The sequence below is a fragment of the Heterocephalus glaber genome, unplaced genomic scaffold (assembly GCF_053883595.1).
Source record: "Heterocephalus glaber isolate CG9 unplaced genomic scaffold, H.glaber_assembly_v1.0 deba00000331, whole genome shotgun sequence".
Taxonomy (NCBI): Eukaryota; Metazoa; Chordata; class Mammalia; order Rodentia; family Bathyergidae; genus Heterocephalus; species Heterocephalus glaber.
The window spans coordinates 60540419-60552554 of record NW_028258142.1 but is presented as its reverse complement, the minus strand read 5'-3'; the positions used below and the strand labels follow the sequence as shown (position 1 = coordinate 60552554).

Below are 12136 nucleotides of genomic sequence, written 5' to 3'. Positions count from 1 at the left end.
AAGCACATGAATTTGTCTTTAAAGGGCCGTAGGAAACACCTGCCCTGACTGCCCTTAGGTTAGCTTCAAACTACCTGTGACATAATTTCTCTCAAAAGCCAAATCTAAGGGCCGGGTATTTAGCTCAATTTAGCTCAGTGGTGCCACTGCCTGCCCTCCCCCCTGCAAGCACAAGGTCCTGGATACCAAAACAAACAAACAGAAAGAACTGAACCAAAACAAACAGAAAGAATTGAACATTTAAAAGCCAAATCTAGGAAATATTCACGAAAGGCTAACTTGTAGTCCATAAAATGTAAACACATTATACTCATCAGGGATGAGGGAGCAGCTCAGTGGTAGTCTGCACACTTCCCATGCAGGAGGCCGAGTTCCATCCCCAGCACCAGAGCAATCATCTACAGATGACTGGAGCCAACTCCAATCCTGCTGCGCTGCTCTGGAACACTACAAACAGCCTTAGGGACCTGGGCTCCCACTTCAACCACAGACCAGGAACACCGATCCTGAACCTGAGTAAGAAACTGCTAAAAACCTTGGCTGGTCAGTGGTTAAAACAGCCTGTACTGCTCTCCCTTCTTTTTGTTTGTTTGTTGAGACGGGTCTTTCTATGAAGTTCAGGTTGGCTCCAAACTTGCTATATAGCCCAGGCTGGCCCTGAACTCATGGCAATCCTCTTGCTTCAGCCTCCTGAAAGTGCTGGAATTACAGGCATGTGCCACCATGCCCAGTTCCCTTGTTTTGAAGGACATTATATATCAGGCATTAATTATATTCCCTCCTTTGCTTTGATCACTAGGAACTCAAAGCTGACTTTATGACTTAATATTAATAATATGAAGTAATTTCTAATACGCTCCAATTTATTAATTTTTTCAGGTATCTTCTTACTATTCTATATCTGTTTTCCTTCTCAACCTTTGACATTTTTAACATATTGTACAGTTACAAGCTACCACAAGTACTTTTCTGAACAGAGATTAATTCATGTAACAGTTATAAGCCAACTAGTTAAAGCTCCTGCCCTAAAGAACATTAAAAAATACAACTGGTAAGAAAACAGTCCAATTAAAGAATGGGGAAAGGACCTGAGAGACATTTCTCAAAAACCATACAAATGGGCTGGGGATTTAGCTCAGTGGTTTCGCCACCTGCTGCGCAAAGCACAAGGACCCGAGTTCGATCCCCGGTACAAAAAAAAAAAACAACAAACCATACAAATGACTTTACCTGAAATGCTTGGGACAGAAAGTGATTTGCATTTTGGGCTTGCTTCAGATGCTGTAATATCTGCATGTACTGTACATACTGCGTAGCCCAGGGATGAGCTTCAAATCCAAACACAAAGTCCTTTATGTTTCATAACATACATACAGTCTGCAGATATTTTTAATAATTATGTGCATGAGAAAGTTTCATGGTATGGAATTTCCATTTGTGGTATCATGTCAGCTTTAAAAAGTTTCAGAGGCTGGAGGATTCCAGACTTCAGCTTTTCATATTATGAATGCTCAATCTGTATTATGAAAAAAACCCTCAACATCACTAATTATCAGAGAAATGCCAAATTAAAACAATAAAATATTACCTCACAACAGTCAAAATGTTTACTACAAAAAAGACAAAAAAATAAAGTGTGTGAGAATGTGGAGAAAAGAGAATCCTTGTAAACAGTATTGCTGGTGGCTATAAATTACCATAGCTATTATAGAAAACAGTATGAGAGCTGGGGATTTAGCTCAGTAGTGCCCATGCCTTGCAAGCACAAGGTCCTGAGTTTGATCCCCAGTGAGGAGAGGAAGAGAGAGGGAGAGGGGGAGAAGGAGAGGGGGAGGAGGGGGGAGGAGGAGAGGGGGAGGGGGGAGGGAGAGAGAGAGAGCAGTATGAAAGTTCCTAAAAAAGCAAATCTAGCAACCATACTGTGTATATATCCAAAGGAAACGAAATCCGATACCGGCAATACCTGCACTTCTACATTCACTATTCACGACGGAGAAGATGTGGAATCAACCTAAGTGTCCATCAACAGAGCAATAGATAAGGAAAATGTGCCAACTACACACAACAGAGGACCATCAGCCTCAAAAAAGAAGGAACTCCTGTCACTTGGGACAACACAGATGAACCTGGAGGACCTTGGGCTCAGTGAAATAAGGCAGGCACAGAAACACAACTGCACCATCTCGCCTGCGTGTGGGGTGGGGAAGAGGTGGAACTCACAGAAACAAGGAGTAAAGGGAGGGAAGCAGAGACAGACAGGTGAAGTGGGGAAGGAGGTGGCAGGACAGATGCTGGTGAAAGGACTCGAAATTTCAGTTAGGATGAAAAGTCCAAGAGAACTACCGCGCATCATGGCAGCTGTAGTTAACAATGTAGTACATTTGAAAATCGTTAAGAGTAGATTTTAAGTCTTCTCAACACAAAAAAATAAGTATGTGAAATATGTATGTTAGACTCAGCTATTCCTCTATTTATACTTACATCAACACACGATGTGACCACAAATATACAGTTTTTAAACAAATATATATACCATTTTTGCTTTTCAATTTCAATTAGCGGTTAGAGATGCAGCTCAGTGGTAAAGCACCTGCTTAGTATGTGTGAGGGGTTGGGCTCAATACCCAGCAACACCAAATATAAATAAAGAAAAATAAAATCTTAAATTAAAACCAATTGGCCATATGTCCACATACACTTCTGTTTCTTTTCTTGTATATTTCCATCAATACTTACTGTACTGTCGTATTTACTGCAGCACAGTAAGTCTTGAAATCAGATAGTTTTAGTCTCTGACTTGTTCTTTTTCACCTGTCCCCTACAGCAAAGAACTTCATTTGAGGCAGAGCAGTGTAACATAAACAACATGGGTTTTGGGTTTGAACAATAATTTGACTTTTACTATAAGACTTAGGTGCCACTGCCATCTCCAAGAGTGACTTTTCAATTCTGTAAAAAATAGCCAATAGTACTTCCCCTATCTATCTAACTCAGACATCTCAGTGGGGAAAAGGGAGAGGGAAGCACTTTATTTCTAGAGGGAGGGTAAATTTGCACAACTTCTTTGAAAGCAATTGAAAAATGTCATCAATCACTTCTCGGCCTTTTTGGCTAAGATCAGTTGTAAAAGCTATTTATCAAGAGCTTTAAAAATGTCCCTGACTTACATGTCCCTTTACTTATATTCTTAAAGAAACAATAAGCTGTGTATAGTGGCACATGCCTTTAACTCCAATACTCTGGGGAGGCTGAGGCAGGAGGATGGTAAATTCGAGCCCAGCCTGGGCAATTTAAGACTCAATGTACTGAAACACTCTACATAAAATATAATTATAATAATAATAATCAGGCCTGGGTATGTAACTCAGTGTGAAGGCACTGGATTCAATCCCCTGTATTGCAAATAATAATAACAACAATAATAAAGACAAAAGACTGTATTAAAAATGTTTACCATATCATCATTGAAAGTAATATCATATCTTATATTTACTTCTAATTTTTATTATGAAGATCTGCATTAAAATAGACACTTTTGGCAACATTAAATGAAAAAAGATGTAGTGATAAAAAGGTGAGTGTGAGGATTGCAAAGACATATCAAGTGCTGTGTTATAGTTAACTTTCACCGTGGGCAAAAGATTAATTTTTCTTGCTTCCACATTCTTTTTTTTTTTTTTTGGTACCGGGGATCGAACTCCGGTTCTTGAGCGTGCGCATGCTTCCACATTCTTAATGCGCGGTATTTTTTACAATAAACATAAAGATTCTCCCTTCAGTTACGGTTCTGAAAACATTCAACCAAAATGATGACCACTCATTTTTCAATACGCATTGGAACCACATTCAAGGAACAGAAACACCTCAGTTTAAGTAGGATTTTGTCTTCCTTCATGAGCGATTCCAATGCTGGCATTGACGACGTGTCAGGTACAGCTCTAGACACTGCCAATGCAACTGTGAAATCGGTCCTTGCTCTCAAATCGTTTTTATTCTGCGGATCTTCACTTCAATTATGTCAGCAACTGTGGAGAGCTAGGTCCCCAGGATGGCTGTAAAACCATCAGTGCACTCAGGGCCAAACACTGCTTCAAAGTTCGCTTTCTTTGGAAGCTAAGTGCTGTTTACAGCTTTAAAAAGTGCAGTATGTGATTCATTCAGGGCATGACCACGTTCTTTAAAAAGCTCAGGCAACAATACCGACCTGCTGGCTATAAAGCACTACTTTACAGTTGAAAGCAGGTTTTCCTACACAGTCATGCGCTTTACAGCAGACTAACGCGATGAGTATGCCCGGTCTCCGCTGCTGGAGGGCTACACCTGTCGAGTTGGTTCAGGAACTCCCGGGGCAGCTCCACCTGCGAGGCCAGGTCGGACCAGTGTCTGCAGCCTGAGCACCCCGCCAGGGCGCGCGCCTCGCGAGCGATCAGCAAAGCATGAACTCGGGGTGAGTCCTGACCAGGAACCTCGCAACTGCGCGCATCGCGACCCCGCAACACAGCCGGCGGGTACAGCCCTAGCTACTTTTTCTTTCCTTCTTTTAAAGTTTACGAACCGAGGACGCACACAGAGCATCCCCTACGCGGATCACCTGCCGGGCCGCGATCCGCCCCAGCGCGACCCGCGCCCATGGCCTCCGGGATCTCGAACCCGGGCCGAGCCCGCCGCGCGCCCCACACAGGCCGGCGGGGCCCGGGCCGGTGACAGCTTTATGGCCCCGCGCGCGCCCGGGGTCCCCGCCGCCCCCGCCCCCCCCCCGGCCGCCCGGTCCTACCTGACACACAGAGGCGCGGAAGCCCGCGAGGCCCGCGCGCTCGGCGACCTGCAGGGCCCGGTCCCCAAGCTCCGACTCCTTCCCGCGCCGGTCGTACAGGTACACGGTCCGGGGGCCGTCGCCTGCAGTCCCCGCCGAGGCCTCGCCGGGCTCGCCGCCGCCGGCCGCTGCCATATTGGGGAGAAGGAGAAAAGACAGCGGCGCCGGTGCCCGCGCCCGCCGCTGCGGCCCGGGGTGCGGCCTGCGCGCGGCGCCCTCCGCGCAGAGCCCGGGCGGCTGGAGGCCTCGGCCCGGCGCGCCGCGGCTCCTCCTCAGCCGCGGCCGAGCAGCCGCGGACACACGATCACCCGGGAACCGATTCAAACGAGCTTCGGCCCGGGCACACGTCACTTCCGCGAGGAGGAGACGCGCGGCGCGCAACTCCTGGGCCCGCGCCCGCCACCCACGCGCAGGGCCGCCGCAGCCTTCAAGCGGGTGGCGTAGGAAGAGGAGCGCGCGCGCCAGAGGCGGGGCGGGGCCAACGGGCTGCGCGGGCGGGGCCTTGCCGTCCGCGGGGGCGGGGCCTTGCTGTCCGAGGCTCCGCCCCTCGGCGTCCCGGATTTGGTGGGAATCCTGGACCCCGGCGGGCGCCTGCGCACTAGAGGGCGTGCACCGAGACCCAGGCAGGGATCGCATGGCGGTTCCGTCTCTCGGGGGTGCGCTTTCTCTCTCTGCAGAGGGCCCTGGTGTCTTCACGTCTCGTCAGGAGCCCTCGAGTCGAGCTGGGCTGGGACGCCCCGGGACCGCGTGGGGAAGCCTCGGACTGCGGGCCTCGCGGGTGCAACGGCCCGCAGCGAGCATGTGGCCCCGCCTCGCACCCCGCCTGCTCTGAGGTTCTCGCATGGGGGGCCGGGGACAAAGCGGGGCCGGAGTCGAGGCCGAGTGACGGCCCAGAGTCCCCACCGTCCCTTCCTCATGGCCCCCTGTCCCTGCCGCCAGGTCGCTGTGAACCAGGAAGGAGAGCAACGCCTACCCCGGTCCCTGGGGTTCAATTAGGTGCTCGCAAAGTGCTTAATAGATGGGTCACTTTCAGTAAAAACCTCTGTTGTCATCGCCAGGGAACATTGCATTATCCTGACAGCCAGCAACAAGTAAAATGGCTTTCTTGGGAGACTAGATTTGCTCCCCAGTTCTTAAAAATATTTAGTACATGACAGTGATATATATGAGGTGTGATAAAATACAGGACTGTTTGACACTTGGCTATTACTCCTCTCAAAATCCTCCCCCTCATTTCCAACACACTTGTCCCTTTGTTCCTGCCACCTTCTGAAGCAGCCCTGGAAGTCCTCTCTCTTGAATGTCTTCATGGCTGTCTCAATGTTCTGAATCCATTTCAGAAGTTCACTTTTCACGGTCATTTTGACTTTGGGGAAGAGCCGGAAGGAAGTCCCATGATACCACATCCGGTGGATAAAATGGATGAGGACACACGGATGTTTTTATCAGCTTGCCTTTCCATTCAATGGGGCTTGGCAGCAGCATTCACTGTATTTTTGATGGGGCCTTGTAAAGATGCTCAGGAAGGAAGACTTCCAGAAAGTGCTCCAGACGGGCAAGAACGATGGGGTATGTGTTGCAAGTGAGGGCTGTATTTTGAGGGGAATTAATCCACTTTGTTTTTAATTAGAATTAAAAAAATTAAACACACTTGTTTGATCAGCCTCGGTAAATTCATGAAGACCAAGTTAGCAAATTGAGAGAGTATTCAAATTTCCAAAAGTTTGGGTTCAAGGTTCCAGAAGTGTGTTTTCTGTTTTATTACGACTGCCCAAAACCTTCATGGTTGTTTATCATAGGAGAGCCTGATAACGTTCGTGTGTGTTGTAAACAGATTCGGCTGTTGATAGCAACGTGTTCCGTTCCCGGATGGGGGTGGACGGTTATTGGCCCGACATGCATTAGGGGAAGAGCAGCCATTAGAAGCAAAGTGTGAAGGTGTGCCTTGGGAAATATAAACACCGTCAGGTGGGAGAATGGAGCAATAGTTGGCAAAAGGAGGAGGAGAGTTCAGTTGTGTCCAAATGCCATTCATGTTCCTGGGGAGGGGGACACCCTGGGGACAAAAGGAACCCCAAACTCCCATGGCATTTGCGTGTGTGTGTGTGTGTGGTGCTGGGGATCCAATTCGGAACCTTGTGCTTGCGAGGCAGGTGGTGGCACCACTGAGCTAAATCCCTGGCCCTCCCATGGCATTTTTATGAAGCCTCATTTTCTTTCAATTCATGTGAACATTTCCTTGGTTTTTTTTTTTTTTTTGGTACCGGAGATTGAACTTCGGTCCTTGCACTCCTTGGTTCTTTGTATACTGGTGTTTGATATGGACGCAAGGAAAAAATACAACTTGTCGACTTACTAAAGCATTGCTTTTCTGTTTCTGCAAATTGGGACCACAGCTAGAGGTTTATCATCAGGACAAGAATTTCTCATCTCTGTTATGCCAAATTATACGATCACCTGGGTACAAACAGAAACACCTTTCCTGTCCTCAGGAGGGACTTCAGGATAATCTCTAGAAGAGATCCACAATGCTGCAGGACATATGTACTTGAGTATTACAATTCTTGGTTGTTTTTGTGGTATTGGGATTGAACCTAGAGCCTTCACACTGAGGTACTTCTCCAGGCCTTCTTTCATTTTTTATTTCACGAAATCACTAAATTGCCCAGGCTGTGCTGGAACTTTCCATCCTCCTGCCCCACCCTCCCAGAGCGCTGGGATTACAGGTGTGCACCACTGCACCTGGCTGTCATCAGAATCTTTTTTAATTGACTGTTGTCACTACTGATGTTGCAAACACTCAGTTGTGGTTAGAAAGCTGCTGTTTGCTTCCACATCAAGCTCATTATCAGATCCCTCAACCCTTGTAATTTCGTAGTGCTGTAATGACCACATGCCTTCTGTTTCAATTACAGTACTAATAGGCAGCTCTTTGGCAACACAGAAGGAACAAGTTTTGTTCCGTCTTTTAGGGGTTTTTTTTGTTGTTTTATTTTGGGTTTTTTTGGTACCGGGGATTGAACTAAGGACCTTGTGCTTGTGAGGCAGGTGTGGTGCAGCTAAGCTAAATCCCCAGCCCTAGAAGGAACAAGTTTTTAAGTCACTCATTGCTTTGTAAAGTTTTCTCCTTTTTTGGTGTGTACGGTTCTTCACCCATCTGAACAAAGCAGGAGGACGTGATGCTGTGAATCCTGCTTGCATACATACATCCACAGTAAAACTTTTGAAGAAACATAAAGTTGGAAACTTCTCTCTTATCCCAAATCCTAAAAGTCACCACATTGCCTCTCTGGGGTAGAATGATGTATTTTTTATCCTCTGACTTTTTCACACAGCTCCCCCCCGCCCCCCATACCTCAAATTGAGGATTGTGACTGTTGGCAGTCAGAAGCAATAGGAAAATTATAGATGTGGATACAATAATACCTCACTTCACAAACGCTTCTGTCCATGAACAATTTGGTTCACAAAGAAGATTCGTTCAGCAAAATTTTGCTTCCATTCTCAAACTCTGCTTCAGGTGATGCACACGAACATGGCCATCTTCCCCAGAATCACAGAACAAGTTGAGTTCATGAACCGAGGTACCACAGTATGGCATAATAAGAAGGGTCCTAATAATAAGACACTGACAACAGAGTAAAGGAGGTACTTTGTGTTCTGCGCTCTTTATACCCTATTTAAATGATAAAGTGGCAATTATTTAAAGTGTCTTCCTTCAGCAAATAGGTGGAAATTAAGGATGGATCGAAATCCCTATCTTCATGGGGGCTCACGTTCTGTAGGGAGCGACAGAAACAATTTTTAAAATGTGCAGAATTCATATGGTGATCAATGTATTGTAGACAGCAGGGGTGTGGTGGTGTAAATTTGTAATCCCAGCTACTCATGAGGTTGAAGCAGGAGAATTTCTAATTGGAGGCTAGCCTGGACCATCTCAAAATAGAAAATAAAAAGGGCTGGGGATGGAGCTCAGTGGTAGAGTGTCCTTGTGTTTTGAGAGAGTTAGGGACCCACCACAATGTGGTTAGGGTTAGACTGACACAACACGCCCCCAGACACGGTAAACTATTAGGCTTTGTACCATGAGATGTTTCAGGGGGCTCACAGTGAGACCCTGCTAAAACCACAAGAGCAGAGTGCACATAAAATGAGAAACTCTTACCAAGAGAAAAACGAAGCCTCTAACTTGACTTGCTCTTAGTCCAATTCAAATCACTAACTTCGGAGATCACAGAACTGGGCACTACCTTATCAGCTTCCGTGAGTGTCACTGTAGACAACACCTCTGACTTGTAGGTTACTGGAGCAGTTGCTGGGGTGCTTTCTAGGGAACTGAAAATTCACGCCTCCCACCCAGGTGCTGGGAACTCAGCCCAAGGCCTTCACGCTGTGCTACATCCCTAGCCCTTATTTGTTTATTTTTTTAGTTTTGAGAGAGGATCTTGCTAAGTCATGAAGTTGCCCAGGCTGGCCTTGAACTTGAGATCCTCCTGCCTCATCATCCCAGAGTGCTGCGATTATAGGCACGTATCACCATAACTGGCTTAGGTCACATTTGCGGAGAACACTGGCCCCTCACTTGGGCCTATGGATATCTGATGTGTGACAGAAATGGGCTAAAAAGCTTGCATCTATGTCTTCAGACTGTGTCTGTCCCCTTTGCCCTGTTAGTCTTTAAGTCAGATTCTACTCAGCTCTGCGCAAAGACGTTGTGGTTAATTGATTAATTGATGATTAAAGAGCTGTTTGTCCATGACTATGGGAATGCTCATAGTTAATCTGGCCTCTTGTCTGCTGGAGCGGGCTATGTTGTTTCTACCCCACCACTGTGCTTTTGCAGCAGCTCAGCACTGGAAATCCCCCAGCCTCATCACATGACTAGGACATGGATGCAACAGCCAGAGCTGGGAGAGAAACTCGGCCGGCCCTGAGCACCGCTGCCTGCTGGGGCCCCAGTGCAAAGCCAGGAAGTTTTGCACAGGGTGACGACTCCAGATGCACGAACTCAACAGCCTCTAGGGTAGTTTGACCATGATCACTTGCTGGGCCAGGTCTGTCACGGAGAGAAAGAAACATCCTTTGGCCAAAGGGAATGAGTGGACTTTTCGCCCCCCTGGCAAATGAGTGCAAATCTGCTGCTCTCTTTGTTGTGGAAGCAGCAGCGTGATCCCCCTTTCTCTCAACCAAGTGCTGGCTCCACTGGGGCCAAAGCCCTGCAGCAGCTGAAGGTCCCCCCGAGCTTTGCCTGAGTAGCTCTGTGTGCCTGCGTATTTGGCCCAGTCTCGTTCCCGCTGCCTCTGGGTCAAAAGATCTCATCGTCTGCTACTGGTGATGCCGATGCTGTGGGGTACAGGCTGGGTAGTACTGGCATCTGAAGGGTCACTGTCTTATATAGGGTTGGAGAAAATCTCTCTGGTAAGGTGACATTTGACCAGAAGGAAGTGAAGGGCTGGTTGCATATTGATCCAGGAAACAAGTGTTTCTGCAACAGGAAAAACGACTACAAAATCCCTGAGTTTTGAGCATGGTTGGTGTCAGTTACAGAGAGTAATGGGGTGGGGATCAGAGAAATCGATGGAAAAGGAGATCACACAGGACCTTGCGGGTCACTGTGTTAACTTCGGCAGTAACCCTCAATAAAACGGGAAGGACTGGAAGGACTGGAGCAGAAGTGTGATGTTATTTTTTCCCCCTTTCTTTTTGAGACTGGGTTTTGTTGAATTGCCCCTGGTGGCCTTGAATTGCTATCCTCCTGCCTCAGCCTCCCACATTGCTGGGATTACAGGCATCCACTGCCACACCTGGCCTCGGACATTTTTAAAAGACAAATACACAGATCGCTGTGTTGAAGATAGGGGCCAAATTCAGAGGCCAGCAGAGTACTCAGGAACCTGCTTCGATAACTCAGGGAAGAGACAGTGAGTACTGATCTAGGCTGGTAATCCATGGATGTATTTTTCAGGTGATGCTTAAAAATGGCAGATGTGTTAATGGAACAAAAGCATAGAGTATACAAAAAGAAAGTAATTAAGCCAATCTTTATAGCCCATGGCTCTTGAGGAAGTGTTGTGCACACTTGCGTGTTTTTACCCACCCTGCGTCTCACTTGCTGCCTAGATTTGGGGGATTCCCCATCCAATACAGCACATGGTGGGCAGAAGATCACCTTCCCCTGAATTTGTGGCTGAAAAGGCCACACATTCTCCAGTCCCCTTGCAGCTGAGACGCATGCAGGTGGCCACGCTCGGCGACCAGAGAGTAACAGGACAGCAGAGGCCGCCTCCAGTTCATGTACCTGAGCCTGGGTAGGAAGGCAGTAGGCCCTCAGGGAACAGTTCACGGTTTTAGCTATGCTGCTGGCTCGGTGCCCCCACCCCACGCATGCCACTAGTGGGCACTGAACCCAGGGCCTTTGTGCCAAGCTGCATCCCCAGACCATTTTTATTTTTTATTTTGAGCCAGGGTCTCACTAAATCACTAAGTCTCCTAGGCTGGGCTTGAATTTGCCATCTGCTATCTTTCTGCCTTAGCCTCCCAGACTGCTGGGATTAGAGGCTAGGTAGTTTTGAAGTTGGACTGACCAACCTCCTAGCAAATCCATAACTACCCAATTATCTAGCCAAAAATACTGTTTCTGAGGTTTTGTTTTGTTGAGGTTTTTTGTTTTTTTGTGTTCCTAGTACTGGGGGCAAACTTAAAGACACTCTACCACTGAGCTATACTCCAGCCCTTTTTATTTTGAATTTCAAGGCAAGGTCTCACTAAGTTGCCCAGGGTTTCACTAACTTGGGACCCTCCTGCCGCAGCCTCTCAAGTGACAAGGGTTATAGGCATGTGCCACTGAATGCAGCCTGTTTCTGCTTTAAAGGAACCAGAGGCAGTTTCTTCTCCTTGCCACTAAAAAGCCTGATTGATCCACTAAGGGCTAATATTCCTCCTTTGAAACTGCCATTCATTTCATAAGTGAGGCACTTAGTTCAACAAGTTCTGCTAGATAGAAATTCCTACACGAGAACAGAAGGCAGGATATGTTAGGAAAAAAGGAGGAAAAATAAACAGGATAGGTGTATTTCAGAACAAACCTAAGAGAAACTGCCCTTGCATTTAGACCAGACTGGTAATGCATACAGGTTATAAGGTCTTTTATAGGGTCATGAGCATAAAGGAGGTGTCTTAGCTACTTTTCTTGTTGCTGAGACAAAATACCTGACACCCACAAGTTAAAGGAGGAAAGGTTTATTTCATCTCATAGTTTTAGAGGTTTCAGCCCACAGTCGCTGGCTCCAAGGCAGAGTGGCATGGCAGAGGGGGAACAGTCCA

The 12136-nt window shown here is 47.2% G+C and overlaps 1 protein-coding gene across 3 annotated transcripts in view; it reads right to left on the bottom strand.

Annotated features, from left to right (window-relative positions):
- The window catches only part of Smchd1 (structural maintenance of chromosomes flexible hinge domain containing 1), a 121301-nt gene extending 116066 nt beyond the window's left edge, over nucleotides 1–5235 (bottom strand). For 2 of the 3 annotated variants that reach the window (XM_004853186.4, XM_087194319.1), the window contains exon 1: nucleotides 4775–5234. In XM_004853186.4, coding sequence (XP_004853243.2) covers nucleotides 4775–4948 — 174 coding nt within the window. In that variant the 5' untranslated portion in view covers nucleotides 4949–5234. Of the gene's footprint in view, nucleotides 1–4774 lie in introns of all 3 variants that reach the window. The other variant, XM_087194322.1, reaches the window with a different exon arrangement.
- Between the last annotated feature and the right edge of the window lie 6901 nt (nucleotides 5236–12136).